A 25,597-nucleotide genomic window follows, 5' to 3' on the forward strand; every position below is an offset into this window, starting at 1 on the left:
AACAATTTCAATTTCTCTGTGGCTGATAGTGACTTATGTCATATGCGCATGCGCGCGCGCACCTCTTCACGTTAAGTCCTTATGGAGGTTCGTTGCAATCTGTTATTTTTTTTTATACAGCACCTGAATAAATCCCCGTCATCTGATTGGTGAATTGTAGATCACGTGACATATTATTATTCGGTATAATGCACGGTGCAACCATGCGTTATACCCATGCGTTATACCGTTTCACTTTGCGCTTGTTCCATGACGCGGTATTTGCGTGCAAAATGCATGCTGGTGTGCGCGTTCAGCGTAGCGCGTATTGTTCCAAAGAGCCAGCGCTACAGCGTTGGGTTCAAACATTTTCGTGAAGGGGTAGTTCAACATCTTTAAAATCAAAATAAATTGTAGTTTATAATTTACCAATCAAATGACGAGAATTTATTCAGGTGTTGTATAAAACAAATAACGAATGTTTTAAGTTCGTGCGATGGAAAGAATAATTTCATTCGGTGACAGATTGAATGTTCTATTCCACTCGGCTTCGCCTCGTGGAATAGAACATTCAATCTGTCACCTCATGAAATTATTCTTACCATCGCACTCACAAACATTCGTTATTTGTATAATATTATTATTATTGTTATTAGAGATTAATAAGCTCTTACAAATTAAAACGATGTTATAGTGAAGGAAATTCGAAAATGAATTCCAATATATACGGGCTGCATAGAAACTCGTTGAATACATTGTGTATACCTCCTAGTAATAATTCTTGAACGAATTCATTGTAAAGGTGTACTTTTATTCCATTATTTTTTTATTCTTATCTGTAAAAAATCGAGAAACAAAATCCGTGGACAAAACAGGTTTTTTGTTCAAACAAGCCTCACAAGTTCAAGTTACACTGAAACAGAACGATAAACGTACATGTAGACTCTCATAATTTTCAAATCTTTGTTTTCTATTTTTTTTTCTTCAAAGTGTACTTTCTCATTATTTAAACTTATTTTTCCCTAAAAACAGCAATTTTTGCGGGTACTTTGTAAGCCTCCCCCTTAAAAAAAATGATATATCTCAATGACATACATTTAAAAAAAAACAACTTCGGCTGCATTTTAATTAACAATGCTCAAAACGTCAAAACTGAATATAATAACCTTTATGTTTAAAAAAATGCTAACATTCATGCTCCAGGAATCGATCACTTTCCTTTCAATGAAGCGCTTCCAAAACTTCATTCAATTATGTAGAGGAATGGTGCTCTGTATAAACTTCTGGCTGCAATTAACCACTGAGACATCCACATTCTGTAACACTAACAAACCAAACCAATCACGAATCATAATATTAAAAAAGCAACCTGAGTTTGGGCATTTTATTTAATAAATATTTTCCCGAAAGGACAGTCAGTGAATTAACGTAAATATCAATCGAGATGTCATTAAAAAAGCATTAGTTCGGAATCGAACCCCACTCATGTGTTATTCTGACTGATTATGATTACCCACTACCGTCTACACGCTAATAGACTATAATTAGCGTATAGGATTTTGTGCTATCATACACACGAGTCTCTGCAAAACATGCATTCAGACAAAACCCAACATGAAGATATTGCAATACCAGTATCAAAATACAGAAGGAATATACTTACAGACGTTTACAGAGTCAGAAACTTGGTTGAAACTTGCTACGATTTTGTTCAGCCACCAATGTTGTGTGTACGCCGCGATTGTTTCCACAACGCTAAAGACTGGCCCCTGATGAACTCAACTCGCCAATGTACAATGCATTGATGCCTCAAAATGACTCATTTACTCAGCTTCAATATTTATTTAAATTCACAGGACATCTACATAAACCCATATAGGTTAGGTAAATTTAGATAATTCACAATGAATTGAAAAAGGTGTACGACACTTTTAGGTGTATCGAAAGGGATAAATCGACAACGGCCATCAATCGACTATACTAGTAAAGACAAATATTTGATAGCTAACGTTAAGTCACTCATAACATACATTTTCAAATCAAAAGTATGTTCCCGGTGTAACATCAAACTTTCTGTTAATTAAGCAACAACAATTCAATACCAAAGTATGCAAATAAAGTATAGGTTTTCCGGGCTATTTTAAAACATTTTTCGTTCGAATTCAACGATTACTATATTCAAATTCGTCCAGCAACATCGATATAGTGCACTTCCAATGTTTAATTTCGTCTTTTGTAGGACAATTTCAAATTCAGTTCAAGCAAATTCAAACAGTGAGCACACGTTTTCGTCCTGGATGGAGTATTCGATTTCGTCTCGTCTACACCAAACCTTGTTATTCAGAAATCAAACTCGTTTAATTGATGTATGTAAGACGAATTCGATCCGTGAATGCTGCCATTCGGCAACAGCTTAGACGAATTTGATCTGTAATGACGAATATTCTCGACCCGGTGACTAAAGAGGGTGACCAAACTTTAAAATTGAATGGTAAATGACTAATTTGATTTTGTTTAAAGCGTGTGGAATTTTTTTGTGGACGAAATTTAATAGTAGAGTTGGTAAGTTAGAATGAAAAATCTTTTAAAATAGCCGGGAAAACCTATATTATAATGTTTACATTTTGTTTTTAGAACATCATATATGTACACCTAATCTCAAATAATCTCAAGCGAATTTACAAGCAGACCTGGCTTGAGAGCCTGTTCTATTCATTCCTTCTTTTCATATTTCTAAGTTTGCGATCACGCAGTTTCTACACTTTTGGTTTAGTATTGATGAGAATTAAAGGACATAAATACACAGTGTTTATTACTTTGTTTACATTACAAGAGCGAAATTAAAAACGCATGTTATTCATTTAAATTCTTTTATAATCCAATTCCTACCTCCATTGTAATGAGAACGAAATATTTGCTTACCTTGCTAACTTCCTAAAACATTTCAGTTGCTTTTTTTTGCTCTAGAGCGGAAACAATGCTACAATGCATTTTCGATGAAGTGAATGTTTTGTTGTACAACGTCTTTTTATTTCAGCATGTTCAAATTCAGCTTTGCAGACACCGTCGTTATCGTCCCTTTTTCACGACAAGCCGATGCATCCTGAAATAAACAGATTTCTTTTTAAAATGTCCTTGTTACCCTAGCTTGGGTTATTGTTAACATGGGTTATTTTCTTTAGCTCTTCTATGTTCTTGATGTTGAAGGAGTGACAGGCGCAAAACTTGTTCGGTGACAAGGCTCCTGGATTCTGTGGTCGAGGAGGCAGGTTGAGTTGAGAACGCTTCCGTGGGTGTCGGTAGAGATGTATTAGTGAAGGAGCTGGATTAGGCCGTGAGTGCAAGCAGCTCGACGAATGCAGAAAGCCAAACGGGGATATGTACTGTCACAGTTATCGTCATCCATTTTGTCATGATGTCCAGCCGCCATTTGACCGCAATCTTGATTATTAGTATTATCTGGTTGCCCATCATCCCATTCTAGGAAGGGCTCAATATCTTCCTGACCGTCACACTCCCAGGTTCCTTCAGCCTCCTTGTCAGTGCAAGCAATCCAGGCGAAGTAGTTACTGTCAACCTTTCGTGCCATATCAGCCATGAAGTTCATTTCCTCGAGCGAGCGAGGAGCGGCCATCTTGCCGCCCATGTCTTGGCAAGCCGACTTGGCCTGATCCCAAGTTTGCGCTACCCAAGGAGTGAGGCGATAACACTCGTTCCCCCACAGATGCCACTGTGGTGGGCAAGAGCACTCGACAGTGAGCCGAGAGTAGCAGGAACCTGACCTAAATTTAGCACTGATCGCTGAAGTGATAGCCACAATACCAAAAACTTGAATCAAGTACATGGTGATGCGTTTGAATAGGACGATGACAGCAGGGTTTTTAGCGAGACAGCAGAGTTTAACGACGACAGAGTTTAACGAGAATCAGATTTGTCCCCAGTACAGTGTTTGAACAGTACGTGAGGTTGAATGATGCGAAATTATTACTGGTGGCCAAGGCAGAAAGTCCCTGAGTTGTTTGACGCAACATATATTGATCAAAGGCGGCACACAATGGATCTTGTTGCTATAGTCACACGTTTTCGGCGTTTTCAGGGAAGTAGAACATTAGTCTCCATGGTAACACTTCTGTTTACTAGTTTGAATCAACCATCCAGATATAAGTAGCCATATTAATAAGTGTGGAGTGGGAACTAGGTTGCACGCGAGATATTTGATATTACTTGCTGGCAACAAAAAGCGTTCAGTCATGACCTTGTAGTTTTAATTGTACCGCATTGCTTTTGAATTTACCACAGCTGAGAGCACTGGGGAAGACACGGGCTGTTGGAGGCATTCATAAGCTAGAATTTAATAAGTATGAGGACTAGATGGCAAATTGCTAGACTCATATTAATTTTTTGGTGGCAAGTCTTGAATTCTTCCAAACTGATTTGAAATTGAATTTGGAAGCAGTCTAGCACTTCTTGACAACACTTTTGTTGGCTAGTTTTAATCAACAATCCACATTTAAGTATCCAATTTTTATAAGCGTAAAGTATAGGTTGCAAGCACTGGAACTTGATATTACTTGCTGGTAACAAAAAGCGTTCAGTCATGACCTTGTAATATTAATTGTACCGCATTGTTGTTGAATTTACCACAACTGAGGGCATTGGGGAAGACATGTATCATTCATTAGCTGGAATTTAATAAGTATGAGGACTAGGTGGCAAATTGCAGGACACATATGGTGGCAAGTCTTTAATTGTTCAAAATTTGTGTGATGTATATATCCACACTTTTGCGCAATTTATCTTTTTGGTTACGAAAAGGACATTAGAAAAAAAGGCATTCTTGTTAAGACGAAAGCGACACGAACATTTGAGATTAGAATTATTTATAAAAGGTAGTTGCAATAGACACCGCCTTTTGGCCCTCTCCCACAGGTTAATAAATTCATTCTGGTTTTTGTTTGATTCAAAATTATTTCTCAGACTGTAAGCAGACTTATCGGATAAAATTGAGGCGCAAATATGACAGGGTTGCCTAAATGCAGACGGCAGGCACGCAGTCTTCCGCCCTCTGTCGGTTGAAGAAATGCTTGTTGCTTATACTTCGGGTTAAAGATGCGATTTTGGTCCAGTCGTCGAACGCCCTCTATTGTTGGCAGCACACTAATGAGTCCCTAGGGGGCGCTGTAATAATGGACGGCGATCCTGGAGGGTCCAAATGGGATGGGATAATCGTAGTGCAAAAAGTCGCTGGTTGGATTTGATCCAGAATCCGAGTTCTACGTGGTCTGATGATCATGATTTTCGGTATCAAACATAACACTTTACTCGGTCATTGTGTCATTTTGACCCGAAAAAGTGTCACTTTGGCACCGAAAGGTATTTGACCCAATATAGCCCGGATTCCGGGTCAATCTGACCAGGCACTTTTTAGAGTGTAAAGGGAAGATGTCCCTGCAATAATACTTGGGGGGGACCCCTTAATTTTTTGTAGTCCATATTTTATTGTTTGCCAAAGGAACTTAAAATTGATAAAAAAATATTATTTATGCTGTGTAATACCAGTAAATTACTGATATTCCAACACCCATTTTAAGTAAATTCACATACTTCGAGGACACATGTGCACATCATTTATATGCGCATATATGTGTGTTTCAACCGCGCCCCCTATAGTCAGGCTGTCCCCGCGCTTTTAGGTTTTCCAAGTTAATAGTCCGTGCCCCCCCCCCCCAACCCTTAGAAGAAATCGCCCTCCGGTGTTAATAATATTGTATATGTGTAAACGATGGTGCGGCAGATGTGACAACTGCTAGCATATTTGAAGTGCCATTTTCAATAGTTGATATGCCATGAAGTGCCTTCTCACAAACTTGACGCCGATTGGATAGAGAAAATGTTCTGTTCATAATATTATCGGGGAAGGACATTTCTCTGAGGCAGTTATTTTTTTTTCCAAAGTGGTTTAAAAGTCCGTATTTCATTTTGATCTCTGCATGACGGTACATCGCATCACATAGACAGGTCATCTGACCACGCCCTTCCCGTTCCCCATAGATCACCTTAGGTCACTTGAGTTGCCTAAAAATAACAAGATTTTGTGAAATCTTCACGTTTTTTAAGTACAACACCAAAATATTATTTTATTATGCACTACATTTTCACGAAGGTACAAAGTTTACAGATCAAGGGTTTTTGAGCCTGACGTTATATGTAGTAATAATTAGATGTCGATTTTAACACCCATACGATTTGAAATGTTCCAAATGTGGTTTGCACTTGTCCAGACGTGCTATATTACTTCCAAATTTAATTTCAAATCAGTTTTCAAAACCACAGGCGCCTACGAACCCTTTACTGATACTTAAAGTGTGTGACTTTTTGTCTTAACAAACGTGATTCAAATGTAGTCAACACTGATTCACAATGTCTATTATCGTCCAACTTTTAAACTCAGAAACACCTGATATAAGATTTGAGGCTTTGCATGGTGGGGTATCGGTATCGTTTCGGTTTGCGGTAACACCATGTGGTAATAACTACTGCTAAGAAGATATTAGTTCTGAAAAGAACTTGTCCTGCTTATTATCAACTTTGCTAAGTAGTTTTTTGTTCTGATAAGAACAGTCCTGCTTTAAGTTCTAAACGAATTTGTCTTTGGTCTCAACGTTTCGACTAGCCTGCTCTAGTCATCGTCAGAAACACCTGAAAATCCAGTGGATCATTACCAGAAATAACATTTTCAAAATTGGTATTCGATCATACATTCAAGTTGCATTCGCCGTGCATCAACAAATTACCTTTTTTTCTACTGATAATTTTTTTTAACTTGTATGTTTCAGGTTCCGTCCACACAATTCCCTTCTTCCTTTTTTGGGCCTCTTCAACCCTCTGGCAAAGGGTTTTTGATTTTTTTGCACAAACAGATCCGCTTTGCCAACAGACTGGTTCCAGGTCAGTATACTATTGATACTGATTGTGGGGCGGGAACCAGTCTACTCCGAGAGAACGGAATCCAATTATTCGAAAAGTAATAATTCAATCACTAAACATGGGGCGATTTTTTTTTTCGGTCGATGTCTCATTCAAAAGTGATTTACTATGTATTGCTAGAAAAATAGCATTTAAGAGACGGATATATTTTCGGAATAACACTCGCAAATAGCCTGGCGGAACGCACCTTTACGCACGCCTTGTCACTACAGCATACAAATGAATGAACAGTGAATACCTGTCCTAAAACTTGCGCATTTAGGTCTAATTGCAAACGTACAATTCGTTTGCGACTAGCAAACGACTACATAACTGACAAGCTTCAATATTCGTGTTCAGTTTACAGGAAAGGTACATACAGTTACAAATAGTATTTTACAATAAATGATAAAAAGATGTTTAAAATCTTTCCAGTGTGATGAGCATTGTCAATCACCATCGGCAACCAAATGACTCTGCCATTCTTGTAAAAATTCCTCTCTTTTTTTAAAGAACGTTTGTTACTAATAACCTACCTTTCAAATCAACAATCCGTTGCTGACGTAAAATCTCAATTTGTGCATGATTTACATTAAAGATCAAACACCAAAATATTTAATTTGTACATTTCGTTTTCAAAACTATAACAAAAACATCAATCTCCTATAATTTCTGGCAAATTTACATGACAACTCGGCTCTAAGCAAAGATAAAATACTTTTTTTTTCTTATCCACGAAAGTAACTTATCTGAACGATCAAGAATTTTGTTTTCGTTTTATCATAATATTTCTTAGATTGCAATTTTAACGCTTCCAAGGGCGAAATGCAAAACGCACTTTATTCAATTAAATTTTATTTCATTTCAATTCCTCAAAATATTTGCTTACCTTGGTTGCTTTATATACATCCTGGCTGTTTTTCTTTAGAGCGGAAACAATGTTACCTATAGATACATTTTCGATGCACTGAATGTTTTGTTGTAAAAAGCCGATTTCTTTTCCCGAGTAAGTTCATGTTCAGGTTTGCAAACTTCTCCGTTAATGACCCATGTATTTCTAACAAGGCCTGATGCAAACGGAAAAAACAGGTTTTGTTTTGACATGTCCATGTTACCGAGCTTGTACATTATTGTTTAGCTGGCAACTTTGCTTCAGTTCTTAAATTTTCTCGATGTAGAAGGAGTGACATCCCGGCACCTTCATAACACGTTCGGTGACAAGGCTCCTGGAAGAGTTTGAGGAGGCAGGTCGAGTTGAGAACACGGCCGTGGGTGTCGGTAGAGATGCATTAGTGACGGAGCTGGATTAGGCCGTAAGTGCAAGCAGCTCGACGAACACAAACAGTCCAACGGGGATCCATACTGTCACAGCCAACGTCGTCCATCTTGTCATAACGAGCCGCAATTTGACCTCAATCTTGATTGCCCTTATTATCTGGTTGCCCATCAGCCCATTCCAGGAAGGGCTCACCACCGTCCTGACCGTCACACTCCCAAATTCCTTCAACTTTCTTGTCATTACAAGAAATCCAGGCGAAGAAGTTACTGTCCACTTTTCGTGCCATGTCAGCCATGAAGTTCCTTTCCTCAAGCGAGCGAGGAGCGGCCATCTTGCCACCCATGTCTTGGCAAGCCGACTTGGCCTGATCCCAAGTTTGCGCTACCTGAGGAGTGAGGCGATAACAGTCTTTTCCCCACCATTGCCACTTTGGCGGGCAAGAGCACTCAATATTGAGCCAGGAATGACATGTACCTGACTCAAATTGAGCATTGATCGCCGAAGTTATTGCTAAAATGCCAAAAACTTTGAAGAAGTACATGATGCCTCGTTCAGATGATGGTTTGGAGAGGATCTGTTTGCTATAAACCCGTCAAGGCAGTTTAACTATCGAGGTCGAACGATGCGAATGAAAAGTGATAGTCGCGGCAGAGGTGACCTTTTCTGCGACGCAAAATATGAGTATCAACAAGATATATTGTTGCCGTGGTAATGCGTCTGTTTAAAAATTTAAAAGACGATGGGAAAACTATTAGTATCCACGGTAACACTTAAATGAGTTTAACAATTTATTAGGTGCAGGGCTAGCCTTTAGGCGAGGCATTTGATACGCTTGCAGGCGGACTCGGGGACCAAATTAATCGGCCTGTCACGACCTTGTACACTGAATTGTGCCGCATCGTTTGCCAAATTTAGCATGACGTGGCAGATAGTAACGTTTGAATTGCTCCTTCATGTTTTATTTAATTACAGAGCGTATTAAAAGTATGCTAATTCGGTAATACACTGACACAGTTAAACGACACGGTGACATTCATCGACAATTGTTCCTTTCCCACTTGTTCTGAAATGGCTTTGAACCCCCCTTCTCGGAAAGGAAAATGATAAATAAATATCTTTTTTTATTTTCATCTTGGGTTGATATGAAACTTGATTCCTCGGTCTGACTATAAACATCACATAAAAAGGTCAATCGTTTATATATAAATATAAAGAATAAATTATTGCCAAGAGTCACTATACATTTAATAATATTAACATAATACGCAATTATATTTGTTCAAGACAAACCGACACGATTAAAAACAAATACACGTAGTTAATAGATAAATAAATACACGTACATAGGATGAGAAAGAGTGATCTTGAAAAATTACCAGTTAAATTAAAGCGGGGAGAAAGCAGGCGCGTAGCAAGGTCGTTTGGAGTGGGGTACCGGGGGTAGACGTAAAAAGGGCACATAAATATTGTGCGTCGGTAGATCGTGCGTGCTAAAAGGTTGACAAGGCTTTTTCATGGGGGGGGGGGGGTGGACACCATCTCCCTATGTAAGAGGCAGGGTGGACATCATCTTCCTGTGAGGGCGTTGTTCAAAACAGATGATAATGGGCACTATTGGATATATAGGTGGCGCTTCATGGCGGTACAATTGCCGATGTGCGCGAGACGTTACAGAAATATAGTTCACTGTCTCGTAAAAAAATATTGGAATAGGAAGGGAAATACCCCCTTACCCACTGGATGTTAGCCCATTAAGAAAGAGCCCACTGCTTGTATCATTGAAGTGGTTTTTTTTTTTTTTTTAATGAAGTACCTTCTCGCAAATTTGACGCCGATCAGGGATAGAAATTAACTTTTCTGTTTATGGTATTATCAAGAAGAGGCATTTATAAACACAATTTTCAATAGTGGTTTAAGGGGCCGCCATCCTTCGTCATTTTTTTATCTGTGTGCGACGGTACTTCCCACCACATGCAGTCCAGATAAGCCAACTAATCGCGCCATTAACTGCAACACCAAGTTTTATTTTATTATGAACTAGATGTGTATAAAGCTACAGAGCTTTGGGCCTTACGTATATGTAGTGATCATGTGAAGTAAATTTTAACATCCACAAATGTTCAAAATGTGGTCCGAACATTCTAATTTGAATCCTCAAAACCACAGGAGCAGTACAGCCTTAAAACCTAGAAAACAATACGTGCGATCAATGTAACTTACACTGTTTTTCATACAATGCCGAGATCGTTAACAATTTTGTTTTATAGATAACGAGATTTTCAAATCAATGACGTGAGAACCAAAATGTTTTGAAATGTTTAAAGAAATATTTAACTTTTAATTTGAAAAGAAATCTAGAAGTAGAGATCCCAAAATAGCAGAGGAGGTGGGATCATACACTCTCTCTATTGCTGAGTGGTTTAATAGACATAACAACAAAAGAGGCTAATAATGCCTATCACGTAAAATAATTGTGATCCAACCGGCACACAATATTGTTGCGAGTTTCTATATGGTAACGCTTTGGTTTGCTAACTCGAATCAACCGTCCAGAGTGAAGTACGTGTAGCTAATTTATTAAGTGCGTGGACTAAGCTGCTTGCAAGACGTTTAATATTGCCTACTGGCCAATAAGAGAGACGTCTAGTCATGACCTTGTAAAGGTTTTTGTTCACAACTGAAATCATTGGGGAACGCAATGGGCTTTCTGTGGCATGCATAAGCTAGAGTAACAGTATGGCAACTAAGAAACAAATATTTGGTGAAGGATATCCAGAAACTCATTTTGTGTAAATTCGTATGCTCTGAGACAAAACGCGCCCGTCAAATACGTACATGCGAATTTAAACAGCGCCCCCTATAGTCACGTTATCCCCCACGCTTATCGGTTTTCAAAGTTGATGGTCCGCGTTTACAAGATATCGCCTTCCGCTGTGTATAGTATGATTATTATACGGTGTAAACGATGGGGTGGGGAATGTACACACTGCTGGTATCATTGAAGTGCCCTTTTTGAATAGTTGATATGCCATGAAGTGCCTTCTCGCGAATTTGATGCCGATGGAATAGAAAGATGGTCTGTTCAAAATATTATCGGGGAGGGAAATTTCTAAGGAAGTTATCTATTTCCAATGTGGTTTAAAGGGCCGCAACTCTTTGTCAAATGTTTTTTTTTATGTATGACGAAAACCCATCACAGTCTAAGACAATTTACCTGACCACGCCCTTCCCGTTTCCTACCACCTTTGATTGACTATAAATAACAAGAAACAGTGAGGTTTTCATGTTCTGTAACTACAACACCAAAATGTTATTTTATTATGAACCAAATTTTGAAGAAGTATGCCGATATAGTGCTGTGAGCCTGGCGTTTATGTAGCGATCACATTCTAACACCCACTCAGTTTGAAAGGTTCTAAAAGTGGTTTGCACTTGTCCAGTCGTTAGTTTGCTTCCACTTTAAAAATCAGTTTTCAAAACCACAGGGGCAATCACAATCACAATAGTGGCATAAATAATTTTTCCAACATGATTTGGCCATAATGATTGTGTATTTCAAACTATTTCAGCACTTATGAGACTTTACTGATACTAAAAGTGGGTGCAATCTTTTTTTTACAAACGTGATTCAAATCGAGTAAAAACTGATTCAAAATATCTATTAACTTCCTACTATTAAACTCAAAAACACCTGAAAATCAAGTTGGTCTTAACAGACATAATATTTTCAAAATTGGTACTTACATCGATCTCATGTTAAATTTGCATTTCTCGTGTTTACACAAATTAGTGTTTTTCTTTTGATAAATGTTAAAACGTGAATGTTTCATTACAACCAAGAACATTCCTTCTTTTTTTTGGACGTCTATAACCATTTGACAAAAGGTTTTTAATTTGGGCACAAACGAAGCCGCTTTAAGAGCAGGCTGGCTCCCGGTCCGTACAGTATCAATACTGATTGTGAGGCAGGAACCAGCGTACTCCGTGAGAACGGAATTTTTGTCTGGCAGCCAAGTATTCGAAATCATACAGCAACAACTCATAGATTTTTTTCTGCAATGTCTCACTAGTGAATAACTTTTCTTTTGCTAGAAAACAAGCAATTTAGAAAAGGAATCTATTTTTCGGGATTCCACTTTAAAATAGCTTCGCCGAATGCAACTTGAATGCTAAATACATGCACTATCACTCACCATTTAGGCCAAATTGCAAATGTACAATGCATCTGCGCCTAACAATTGACTACATATCTGGCGTCAATTTTCAATGTCAATTCACAGGAAAGCCGCATTCAATTAATCATAATATTATGAAATTTTCAACGAGCTGGCAATACATTTTGAAATCAACAGTCCGTTCCTAATGTGAAATCTCAATTTGAGCATGATATACAATAACGATTAAACACCGAACTATTTAATATGTACATTTTGTTCAAAGAACTTCAACGATCAAAACACATCAAAGTCAAATAATTTCAGGCAAATTTGCAAGCGGACTTGGCTCTAAACCAAGTAAAATTCATTCCTCCTTTCTTTGCCCATAACCCTGCCCATAATTGTAAGATTGCCGTTACGAGGTTTCAACATTTTTGGTAATGTATTGATTAATGACACAGTCATTCAGTGTCTGTTTACCAATAAATACATTTTAGAGAACGTTTGTTTCTCATAAACAAATCAACAGTCGGTTGCTGACGTAAAATCTCAATGTGTGCATGATATACAACAACGATCAAACACCAAAATATTGAATTTGTACATTTGTTCTCAGACCTATCTTTAAACTATCAATCATATATAATTTCAGGCGAATTTACATGCCAACTCTGCTCTAAGCCAAGTAAATTGCATAGCTTTTTAATCCACGAAAGCAACTTATCTTTAAGAAAAATGTTTCGTTTTATCATAATATTTCATAGGTTGCTATAACGCAATTTAAACGCTCTATGTACCGTATTGATATAAATGACACAAAAACTCAGCGTTTTTTAACCGCATTATATTCCAAGGGCGAAATGCAAAACGCAATTTATTCAATTAAATTCTATTTTATTCCAATTCCTTTCTCGTTTGTAATCAGAACAAAAGATTGGCTTACCTTGTTGACTTCATATACACCATGGCTGGTTTTTTTTCTTTAGAGCGGAAACAATGTTACCAATACATTTTCGATGCACTGAATGTAAATTTTGTTGTAAAAAGCCGATCCCCCCCCCCCCCCCAGTGAGTTCAAGTTCAGGTTTGCAGACTTCTCCGTTAATATCCCATTTATTTATAACAAGCCGACTCATATGGAAATAACCAGGTTTTGTTTTGACATAACGTCCTTGTTATCCGAGCTTGTTCAGTATTGTTAAGTTAGCTGGCTCGTTTGCTTCCGTTCTTCAATTTGCTCGCCATGATAAACAAAGAGTGACGTCCGGGCACCTCGACGCAGGCCGAGTCACAGGCGCACTGCACGTTCGGTGACAAGGCTCCTGGGTTCGAGGAGGCAGGTTGGATTAAGAATGCGGCCGTGGGTGTCGGTAGAGATGCATTAGTGACGGGGCTGGATTAGGCCGTAAGTGCAAGCAGCTTGACGAACACAAACAGTCCAACGGGGATGCATATTGTCACAGCCAACGTCGTCCATCTTGTCACGATAACGAGCCGCAATTTGACCGCAATCTTGATGATTGCCCTTATCATCTGGTTGCCCATCAGCCCATTTCAGGAAGGGCTCACTTCCGTCCTGACCGTCACACACCCAAGTTCCTTCAACTTCCTTGTCATTACAAGAAATCCAGGCGTAGTAGTCACTGTCCACCTTGCGTGCCATATCTGCCATAAAGTTCATTTCCTCGAGCGAGCGAGGAGCGGCCATCTTGCCACCCATACCGTGGCAAGCCGACTTGGCCTGATTCCAAGTATGCGGTGAAGGAGTGAGGATATAACACTCTTTTTCCCTCAATTGCCACTTTGACGGGCAAGAGCATTCAAGAGTGAGCCGCGAATGGCAGGAACCTGACTCAGATTGAGCACTGATCGCTGCAGAGACAGCCACAATGCCAACAACTTGAAGCAAGTACATGGCGAGTCGTTTTAATAAAGCGAGTTTAACAAGAATCAGATGTTCCCCACTCATCAAGCGTCGGGTGCTTCAAGAATGAGATTTAATGATGGGAATGAACACTGGTGGTTGCGGCAGAAACTCTTGAGTTGTCAGAGGCACGTGCTGATCAAGGTGGCACACAGTGCATCTTGTTACTATGGTCACACTTAATTATTGGCATTATGAGGGCAATGACAAAAAATAGTCTCTATGGTCACATTTCTGTTTTAATCAACAATCCAGATCAACCTGAGGTGAAAATTCATGTGTGATATGGGGACTGTGTTGCAAGCGAGTGATTTAATAGGCATATTGCTTGCTGGCCGACTACAACAAAAGAGGATATTGCGTATCACGCAAAAAATATAGATTCCGCCGGCACGCACAATGATATTGCTGCAAGTCTCTATGGTAACGCTTTTGTTTGCCACCCGAATCAACCGATCAGATTGAAGTACGTGTAACTATTCATTAAGTGTGGGGACTACACTGCAAGCGAGGCATTACATATTGCTTCAGTGCTGGCCGATAAGAGAGGCGTCTAGTCATGACCTTTTAATTGTTTGTCTCGTATTATTGGTGACCAAGTTTTTGTTCACAACTGAGAGCATTAGGGAACGCATTGGGCTTTCTGTGGCCATCATAAGCGTAATGAATTACAGTATGATCAGAGACAAATTGCAATACGAATATTTGGCGACAAGTCTTTAGTCCCTAAAATGTCGTGTCATGCATAATTTGGCACCATTTTTCTTTTGGTCTACGCGAGGAGACATATGCTACACAATTTAATGTCATTCTCGTTAAGCGTATTGTCACAGCCAGCGTCATTCATTTTGTTACTCAAGCTTGTACAGTATTGTAAAGCCGGCATATTTTCTTCAGTTCTTTTATTTTCTCAATGAAGGAGTGACATCCGGGCACCTCGACGCAGGCAGAGTCACAGGCGCCACATGTTTGGTGACAAGGCTCCTGGTTTCTGTGGTGGAGAAGGCAGGTTGAGTTGTGAGCGCGGCCGTTGGTGTCGGTAAAGATGCATTAGTGACGAAGCTGGATGAGGCCGTAGGTGCAAGCAGCTCGACGCATGCAAAAAGTCAAATGGGGATACGTATTTTCACAACCGAGGTCATCCATTTTGTTATTAAATCTCTCCGCCAAAACGCCGCAATATTGATTGCCATTACAATCAGGTTGCCCACTAGCTAGATCCCATTCCAGGAAAGGCTCACGTCCTTCTTGACCGTCGCACTCCCAGGTTTCTTCAACTTCCTTGTCATTGCAAGCAATCCAGGTGAAGTAGTCGCCAGTGTCGTCTATTTCTCGTGCCTTATCTGTCATGAAATTCATTTCCTCCAGCGAGCGAGGAGCAGCCATCTTGCCACCCATATCTTGGCAAGCCGACTTGGCTTGATACCAAGTTTGTGCCATCCGAGGAGTGAGGCGATAACACTCTTTTCCCCACAGTTGCCACTGTGGCGGGCTAGAGCATTCGACCTGGCCCAAATTGAGTGTGGATCGCTGAAGTGATAGCCACAATGCCAAAAACTTGAAACAGGTACATTGTAATGCGTTTGTATAGGACGATGTCAGCAGAGTTTAACGAGAATCAGCTGTGTTCCAAAGTGCTTATGTCGAGTGTCTCCACAGTGAGATCGAATGATGCGAATGAAGACTGGTGATCGCGGCAGAAACTCCCTGCGATGTCTGACACAAAATAATATTGATCAAGGCGGCGCACAATGTATCTTGTTGCTATGGTTACATTAAATTGTTTGCGTTATGAGGGCAGTGACAAATACTAGTCTCTATGGTAACACTTCTGGTTTGTTTTGTTCGAATCAACAGTAGTCAATTTTAATGCTAAGCGTGGTGTGGGGACTGTATTGCAAGCGAGTGGTTTAATACTTGGCATATTACTTGCTGGCCGACTACAACAAAAGAGGCTAGTCATGACCTTGTAATTTTGTGTACCTTATAGTTTGGTGACCAAGTTTTTGTACACAACTGTGATCAGTTTGGAAGACAGCAGACTGACGGTGGTGCTCAAAAGCTAGAATTTAATCAACGTGGGGTCTAATAGAGACAAATTTCAATAAAGATATTTTGGTGGCAAGTCTTTAACCCTAAGATTGTATAATACATTCAACCACATTTTGCCAAACTTATCCTTAAGTCTAAACAAAGATATATTAACAACAGCTTGATGGGAGCCATTTCAAATTGGAAATATTTGGTAGTCAATGGGGTTTTGATCCAGTCGTCGACCGCCCTCTATTGCTGGCTGAAAATAACCAGGTAAATGAACAACAGAAGCCTCACTTTGACCCAGAAAGACGTTTGACCCGGAAAGGTGTCAGGCCAAACAGAACCCGGATCATCCGGGTCAATCTGACCAGGGACTTATCCCCTGTGATGTAATCTGACTTTAGAGGGAATATGTCCCCTCTTGTATTTGGGCGGGTAAGCCAATGATATTCGGTAGTGCAAATTAATTTCGGCGAAGTTACCTACAACTTTAATATGTTAGTTCCACTGTACGTAAAATGGTTTTTGGGATATATCATTAAGTGGTGTTACACCACCAAATTATTGATATCCCAAAAGCCATTCTACATAAATTTATATGATTTTAGACATCTCGTGCCCGCCAAATGCGTACATGCATGTTGGAACAGCGCCCCCTATAGTCAGGCTATCCCCACCCTCCCTCGCATTTCGGTTTTCAAAGTTGATGGTCCGTGTTTACAAGGGATCGCCCTCCGCTGATACGGGGTAAACGATGGCGTGCGGAATGCGCTTACTGCTGGTATCTTTGAAGTGCCCTTTTTGAATAGTTACCATGCCATGAAAGTGCCTTCTCGCAAATTTGATGCCGATGGGATAGAAAAATATTCTGTTCAAATTATTGTCGGGGAGGGAAATTTCTAAAGAAGTTATTTATTTCAAATTAAAGGGCCGCCAATCTTCGTCAATGTTTTTTTTGTTCATGCATGACAGTACATCCCATCACAGTCTAAGACAAGTCACCTGACCACGCCCTTCCCGTTTCCCATAGATCACCTTGAGTTGACTTTAAATAAAAAGAAACTGTGACGTCTTCGTGTTCTGTAACTACAACACCAAATTCTATTTTATTAGGACCTCAATTCTTACAAGGTATACAGATACAGAGTTGTGAGCTTGACGTTTATGTAGGGATCACATTTTAACACGTACACAATTTGAAATGTTCCAAATGTGGTTTTGCACTTGTCAAGACGGGAGTTTGCTTCCAAATTAAAATCAGTTTTCAAAACCACAGGGGCAGTCACAATAATAATAATAGTGGCATAAGTAAAATCTGTACAAGTTTCCTTAAATAAGAAAATTCGGGCGATGGACGTTACTGTCAATCTTTTAGATGTTATGCCTGTATAATTGTTTTCTATTGATTACTAGATTTTTAAATCAAAAATGTACGTCCCAAAATATTTTGAAATCTTTGAAGAATATTGAATGCTTTACCCTGAAATAAAATCACAAAAATAGGTCCCAATTAGCAGAGGGGGCGGGGTCATACACCCTCTCTATTGGGGTGTCAAACTATGAGGTTATCAAGATTCGTTTACATTATAATGTTCATCACTGACTTTTTCGGTAGGATGGTAGAGTTGTTGATATTACATTATCCATAAATATTGTTCCAACATGACTCCGCCAATGTGGTTTGATTTCAGGATATTTCAGCGCTTAGGCCAAAAAAATAGTCTCCGGTTTCTGGTATGCGCGCGCGTCGCCGTAGCCATGCGCGTCGGCAAAATGAAAAAGTTTTATTTTCAATGAAAGATGATGTCTCAAAACCGCCAAACTCACTGGTTTGACTGGAATCCTGCTACTGCACAATTTTTACGTGTTGTTAGATGGGGTTATGATCGACAATAAGCTTTATGTGGCCTCTCTGGACTCCCATATATTTGCACTAAGTCTAGTCGGGCACCATTTGCAGTCATCAGCCGACATTTGAGGCAACAAAATCAGGTAAAAAAAAAAAAAAAAAAGCCGCGTCGCCGCACCACTTTTTGGGCAAGCTCCATACCAGAAACCGGAGACATATTTTTTTTTGGCCTTACGATCCCGAGACCTTTGCTGATACGCAAATTATGTGCATTATTTTTTTAACTTGATTCAAACTGAGTCAAACTGATTCACAACATCTATTAGCTTCCTGCTATTAAACTCAAAAACACCTGAATATATAATGGATCTTTAACAGACACAAGACGTTCAAAATTAGTACTCACATCGATCATACATGTTAAAGTTGCATTCCCCGTGCATCAACAAGTGACATTTTATTTATTCTATTGATAAATGTTTAACTTGAATGCTTCATTCCAACCAAAAACCTTCCTTTTTGGACGCCTTCCTTTTTGTGTTGGGCACAAACGGTGCCGCTTTGCGAGCAGGCTGGCTCCCGGTCCGCACACTATCGATACTGATTGTGAGGCAGGAACCAGCATACTTCTAGCCTTGACCAAGGCGTTGGGCTTATCGATTCGCCGATAAAAAAAATCTCCTGAAAGAAAATCCCTAATCAACTTGGCAAGGCTGCTAGTGAGAAAGTAACTTGTACAGCGAGAGGCTATGCTTGTACGTACGCACGTACACACACGTACTCGTACAACAGCCATGCACACACAGTACATGCATGAGCTAGTCCGCGTAACCCAACGCCTTGATGGTTTTGAGTTGACCCAGCAAAACTAATACGGTAATGAGGTACCACCCCCGCGTATATTCTGAATTCTCATTGGTCAGCCCGCGATAGGCTAACAAACACGTCGCATCCGCGAAGAAACGCTGCAATGGCGGCCCGTTGCTGTGGGTGAAAGTCGTTCAGTCCCAGTCTGTCCGAAGCAGTATTGAAGGCACCAACGAATTCTGCAGGTAATGCTGTCATTAGACGATCGTTGCCCACTCAAATGGATTCATTACACGAGCCGAAAAACTCGAATCAATGTCAAATTGTTGAAAAAATGACGAACATTTCGCTCTCGCTAAAAAGACTTGGAAGACGCCATGATGGCTAATGCATTATGCATGCCGCGCGACGTCACATGATTTTTGTGAAGCTTACGATTGGTCAGCTTAAAAATGAATTAATCATACTATTGGGAAGGTTGTTTCATGTGATTGGTCCAAGACGGACCTACATAATAATCACGGCATATCCGCATATCCTGAAGCCCGCCCATTTTTTTCCAAAACTGGACGAAAAGGTAAAGAAAGACATTAAACCCGGAAGTTGCAGACCCAACAAGGCGGTCGTTCGACAGGCCACGCGACGCGTACCCCACACGTACGTACGAACACCCACACGCAGAACACAGTAGGCCTACATATTTACTGCCTTACACCATGCGTACAGTCCGTACTCACGTGTGTGTGCTTGCTGGTTGTGTTAGTACCGAACCGTTCGTCGTACGGACAAGGGTCGGTGGTACACGCACGTAGCCGCGTTGATTGTGGGTGCAGGGCCCGATTATCTCCCTTCGACAAAAAGCCGAGAGACCGCATTGAACAAGGCTAGCATACTCCGCGAGAAAGGCATTTCTGGCAGCCAATTATTTGATATCGTAAAGTAATAATTCAATAACTTAACGTCAGTCGAATTGTTTTTCTGTCAATGTCTTATTCAAAAGTGAAACACTTTTCTGTTGCTAGAAAAATAGCAATTTAGAAAATGAATCTATTTTTCGAGATAAAACTTTAAAATATCCTCGCCGAATGCAACTTTAATCACACTTAGTCACTACAGTATGCATTGAAAACACTGAATAAATGCACTAAAACTCCCGCATTTATGCCTAATTGTAAATGTACAATGCATCTGTGCCTAAAAAGATCTGACAAACTTCAATTTTCAATTTCAGTTTACAGGAAAGCTACAACCAATTAATCATAAAGTTATTAAATTTTCAACGAATTTGCCGTCAACTCTACTATTCTACTAAAATTATTCTTTAGCTGACGTTTGTTACTCAAAACCTACATTTTGAAATCGACAGTCCGTTCCTAATGTAAAATATCAATTAATTTTGTGCATGATATACAATGACGATCAACTAAAGTCTTTAATATGTATATGTTGTTCTTAAAACTACAACGATCAAAAACACATCAATCTCGAATAATTTCATTCCAATTTACAATCAGACTTTGCTCTAAACCAACAAAAATTTTTTTTTTAACTTTTCCCATAATTTCAAGCTTGCTATTTCGCAGTTTCAACACTTTTAGTAATGTTCTGATATAAATAACACAGAAATTCAGTGTCTGTTTACCAATAACAAGAGCAACATGAAAACGCAAGCTATTCAATTAAATTGTATTTTCTTCCAATTCCTTTGTAATGAGAACAAAATATTTGCTTACCTTGATTACTTCTTATACATCCCGGCCGTTAAGTTTCTTTAGAGCTTAAACAATGTTACCCTATACATTCCCGATGCAGGGAATTTCCCTAGTAAGTTCAAGTTCAGGTTTGCAGATATCTCCGTTACTGTCCCATTTTATAACAAGCCGATGCATACGAAAGTAACCAGGATTTCTGTTGCATGCCCTTGTTACCCGAGCTTGTATAGTACTATTTAGCTGACATATTTTTTGCAGTTTTTTTTCATTTTTTTTCTCGATGTTGAAGGCCTGGAGTGACATTTGGGCACCTCGACGCAGGCCGAGTCACAGGCGCCACATGTTTGGTGACAAGGCTCCTGGTTTCTGTGGTCGAGGAGGCAGGTTGAGTTGTGAGCGCGGCCGTGGGTGTCGGTAGAGATGCACTAGTGACGGAGCTGGATTAGGCCGTGAGTGCAAGCAGCTCGACGAACGCAAATAGCCCAGGTAGATATCCGACATTCACCATCATCCAATTTTTCACCTAATGACGATGCTATCGCAGCACAATCTTGGTTGCCACTATCATCATCTGGTTGCTCATCAGCCCATTCCAGGAAGGGTTCTTCTCCTTCCTGACCGTCGCACTCCCAGGTTCCCTCTTTTTCCATGTCAGTGCAAGCTATCCAGGCGTAGTAGTTACTGCCCACCTTTCGTGCCAATTCTGCCATGAAATTCATTTCCTCGAGCGAGCGAGGAGTGGCCATCTTACCGCCTATGCCTTGACAAGCCGATTTGGCATCCTCCCAAGTATGCAGTGAAGGAGAGATGCGATAACACTCGTTCCCCCACAGATGCCACTGTGGCGGACAAGAGCATTCGACGGTGAGCCGAGAGTGGCAGGAACCTGACCTAAATTCAGCACTGATCGCCGAAGTGATAGCCACAATGCCAAAAACTTGAAACAAGTACATGACGATTCGTTAGGACGATTACAACAGCAGAGTTGCGCGATATGATCAGAGGTCGAGTGTTTGTAATTGTAAGATCGAATGATGCGAAACGAAGACCGCTAATCACATATTGATCACAGCAGCAGAGAGTCAACCTCGACTCCAGGGGCGCGTGCTCGTTCCTTACACTAACCCCTGGCTGTGATGATGACGTAAATGACACTGAATGGCTATTCACAGCGTACTGCGCGGGCATTTCGAAGATTGCACGACAGGCGCGCCCATAATGCGCTGGCGCTCGCGTGCTTAGCTTTGCACGTAACGTCACGTACGAAAAAAAAATTATGATTCAAAAGTCGTGAAGCCTGTACGATATGGATTATGTCAGCCGCGTTTTTCGCTAAAAAAAAAACCCCTGTATCTGTGGTTGTAAAGGCATGAAAGGGGTACGTACATTTCATACAAATCTTTGCTAATTAACACAATGTCCAAACGTTGTGTTTGAAAGGATTGATTCTTCAAAATCACAACTTTTAACATATTAAAGATGGCGTCGGCACGTAAAACGGATAAACTGCAGCCCTAATTATAATGTACCGTATTTTTGTATATTTAAATTACACAATACCAGGGGTTACGATCGCGCAAGGCATGATGGGAAACAACTTGGCGCTGCAAGATCGTACCCACGGGGCACGAGGTTGGCAGAGAGTGGATCTTGTTGCTAAGGCCAATAAAAAAAAAGTCTCCGGTTTCTGATATGCGCGCGCGTTGCCGTAGCCATGCGCGTCGGCAAAATGAAAAAGTTTTTTTCAATGAAAGATTATGTCTCAAAACCGCCAAACTCACTGGTTTGACTGGAATCCTGCTGCTGTACAATTTTAACGTGTTTTTAGATTGGGTTATGGTCGAGAATAAGTTTTATGTGGCCTCTCTGGACTCCCATATATTTGCACTAAGTTTAGTCGGGCACCATTTGCAGTCTTCAGCCGACATTTGAAGCAAAAAAATCAGGTAAAAAAAAAAAGCCGCGTCGCCGCACCACTTTTTGGGCAAGCTCCATACCAGAAACCGGAGACTTTTTTTTTTTGGCCTAAGGTAACACTTGGTCTTGGATTGAAAAGCTTAGTCACTATGGTGATTTCAGCATAACTCCTAATGAGTTGTCTGACGCAAAATAATATCGATTACAGTGGCAGACAGTGGATGCTGTTGCTAAGGTAACACTTGGTCGGCGTTGAAATGAGAAGACTAAAGATTCTATGGTAACATCCCTGTTTGGCTTGGCAACACTAGGCCACTCATAACCTTGAAACTTAATTGTACCACATTGTTGGCGAAATTAACCAAGAAACGGCAGATATGAAATCGTGCAGTGAATATTACAAGGCGTGTTCAGCGTATATTTATTTACAAAATAAAAAGACACGCTTTAATAGTGGAAAAATAATGTCTGGTTTGAAACCGGTTAGGGGAAGGTCCTCGATAATGGCTCCGGCTGAAGGCCACCAGTCGTCATATTGCTGTATAGTCTTCATACACCAGATAATACCTTTTTTAAGTTAACCTTCATGTTTCATTTATTTTAATACAGCGTGTACGAACCGCATGTGAATTCGCTGATAACTGACACGGTTACACAACTATGGCACGCCAAAACGGAATTTATTCAACCCTGCACGGCAACTGCCAACATTATGAAATACATCACAACTTTTTTGAAAAGTATGTCAACATTGTAAAACATATGTCAACATTTCAAAAACGTATGTCAACATTTAAAAAATATATGTCAACATTTCAAAAATATATGTCAACATTTTAAAAAGTTATGTCAACATTTAAAAATTTCAACATTTTAAAAAAATATGTCAACATTGAAAAAAAAATTGTCAACATTTTTAAAAATATGTCAGCATTGTGAAAGAGGCACACCGGAGAAAAGCACTGTGTCACTCGGCAAGCATTTATTCGCTTGATACCGTCCAACAAGCATGGTTTAACAATCACATGTACAATTTACATACAAGTTATGATCCTTACCAGGTCCAGGTATACATACCAGCATGGTTGAATAATCATATTTACAACTTACATGCTAACAGTTACAATCATTACAAGGCTACGGCTATATCCCTACAGTGAGCAGCGCAATCGCTACTTTCAATTCCCAAAGGACTACGGATATCCCAACAATTAGAAGCGCCAGTCGCTTCACGCAACAGTCATAGAAGCGCCAATCGCTTCTCGCAACAATTAGAAGCGCCAGTCGCTTCTCACAAGTCCCCATGGACTAATATCATATCCCTTACCATTAAAAGCGCAAACGCTTCTCACAAGTCCCAAGGGACTATATTAGTCCCAAGGGACTATATACGGATATCCTTACAATTGGAAGCGCAATCGCTTCTTACAACAATTAGAAGCGCCAGTCGCTTCTCACAAGTCCCCATGGACTAATATCATATCCCTGCCATTAGAAGCGCAAACGCTTCTCACAAGTCCCAAGGGACTATATACGGATATCCTTACAATTGGAAGCGCAATCGCTTCTCACAGCAATTAGAAGCGCCCTCGCTTTTCAAAGCTGATATAAACGCTGTGGATAATTTCCTTATCCGCAGCACAAGAGCCCATGGCGGGAAAGTGGCTCAGATCAATCATTACAATTCGTCCGTTTGTGCTGACCCTTGGCCTACCACTCATAATTTGACAAATGGCCAATCTCACCTTTCCCTCCCTGGGCTTAAACCATCCAGTCTACTAAATCATAATCAAAGAGCTTCAATGAGTTCAAACCCAACCCTTCCCAGCCCCCGCATCCGAGATTTAAGGTCCCACATAATGCACATACACATATCTACATGTATATAATAACTCGTTTAAACCTCTTTACCATTCATAACTGTAAGATCACAGAAACTCCATTGTTTAAGGTTAAGTAACCGTGAATAGGAGATCGGGGTGGGAGGAGGGTCATTGACTGTATCAAGCGAAAACCAAACCGAAACTGAGCGGTCTTTGTGCCTTACTCTGGCATTGCTTACGCTCTCGGGACTTGACCAATGAACTCTTGACCGCCTGACAACCGACATAGACCAGACTTCTAGGGCCCAGCGCTCCAGTTACGTCAACAAGTCAACTCTTTTTCTTCTGAAATGTTGTTAGCGATATAAAAATCCTTTGTAAGTTCTCGTTCATTCATCGAGGTGGGAAAACGTCCATGTTTCATAATACTCAATGTGTATTAAACAGTTCGTAGAATTATCAGAGGTGGACAGCCGAGTTTTTGTGATCTTTTTATTCAAATAGACATAACGCGAGATTTGAAGGTCTGCATGGTGGAAAGATAAAGACAAGAAAGGTTTGCGGTAGCACCATGTGAATAACAGTCTCTTGACGACGGGCAGAGCATACTGCTCGAAACGTTGAGTCCCTCGGTTCTTTTCAGAACCACACATACTCACAAAAGAGATTTATTCACATGGTGCTACCGCAAACTTATCTTGTTTTAGACATAACACGGGAATAAAGTATGCAAATGAGGTGAAATGTTACAGTTAAAAGTCAATAAGATGTACTTGATCATTTTTTTCATAATGAAATTGAGCAAGCCGAATATTTTTTTTAATATTTTCAGATTCAGTCATTTTCTTTTTTGACTCCCCCGTAAGGAGAAGCCGGTAGAAAGCCTTGCGAATCGGTTCCGGTTGAGCACCGCATGCATGGTTGTATACACGGTAGCCTCATCAGTAATATAACCTGTACTCTGAAACCGACCGACCACTCGCATGGCGGTTTGCATCATGTCCAAAAGAGGGACTGACAACAACATTCCAAAGGGAAAACGTTCCTTTTGCGCAACTCACAGGCAGGTGTGATAAAAGTATAATATTGTCGCATTATCCGGTTATGCTGTAAAATATGACCGGCGTTTGCATGGTGATAAAGGAAG

At 40.1% G+C, this 25,597-nt stretch overlaps 3 protein-coding genes across 3 annotated transcripts; all 3 read right to left on the reverse strand.

Moving 5' to 3' along the window:
• Positions 1-3,289: 3,289 nt before the first annotated feature.
• LOC119720359 (perlucin-like protein) lies at positions 3,290-8,567 on the reverse strand. The gene is made up of 2 exons (XM_038190015.1): positions 8,417-8,567; positions 3,290-3,780 (listed from the first exon to the last, which is right to left on the reverse strand). The coding sequence occupies exons 1-2, from the start codon at positions 8,565-8,567 to the stop codon at positions 3,290-3,292; spliced, it is 642 nt and encodes a 213-aa protein (XP_038045943.1).
• A 5,195-nt stretch (positions 8,568-13,762) lies between these two features.
• On the reverse strand, positions 13,763-15,691 carry LOC119720360 (perlucin-like protein). The gene is made up of 2 exons (XM_038190016.1): positions 15,502-15,691; positions 13,763-14,253 (listed from the first exon to the last, which is right to left on the reverse strand). Exons 1-2 carry the CDS (start codon positions 15,689-15,691, stop codon positions 13,763-13,765), a joined length of 681 nt encoding a protein of 226 aa, XP_038045944.1.
• Positions 15,692-21,135: 5,444 nt separating this feature from the next.
• On the reverse strand, positions 21,136-21,663 carry LOC119720361 (C-type lectin domain family 4 member M-like). The gene has a single exon (XM_038190017.1). The coding sequence runs from the start codon at positions 21,661-21,663 to the stop codon at positions 21,136-21,138; it is 528 nt and encodes a 175-aa protein (XP_038045945.1).
• Between the last annotated feature and the right edge of the window lie 3,934 nt (positions 21,664-25,597).

Source organism: Patiria miniata, unplaced genomic scaffold, assembly GCF_015706575.1.
Source record: "Patiria miniata isolate m_02_andy unplaced genomic scaffold, ASM1570657v1 HiC_scaffold_9, whole genome shotgun sequence".
Taxonomy (NCBI): Eukaryota; Metazoa; Echinodermata; class Asteroidea; order Valvatida; family Asterinidae; genus Patiria; species Patiria miniata.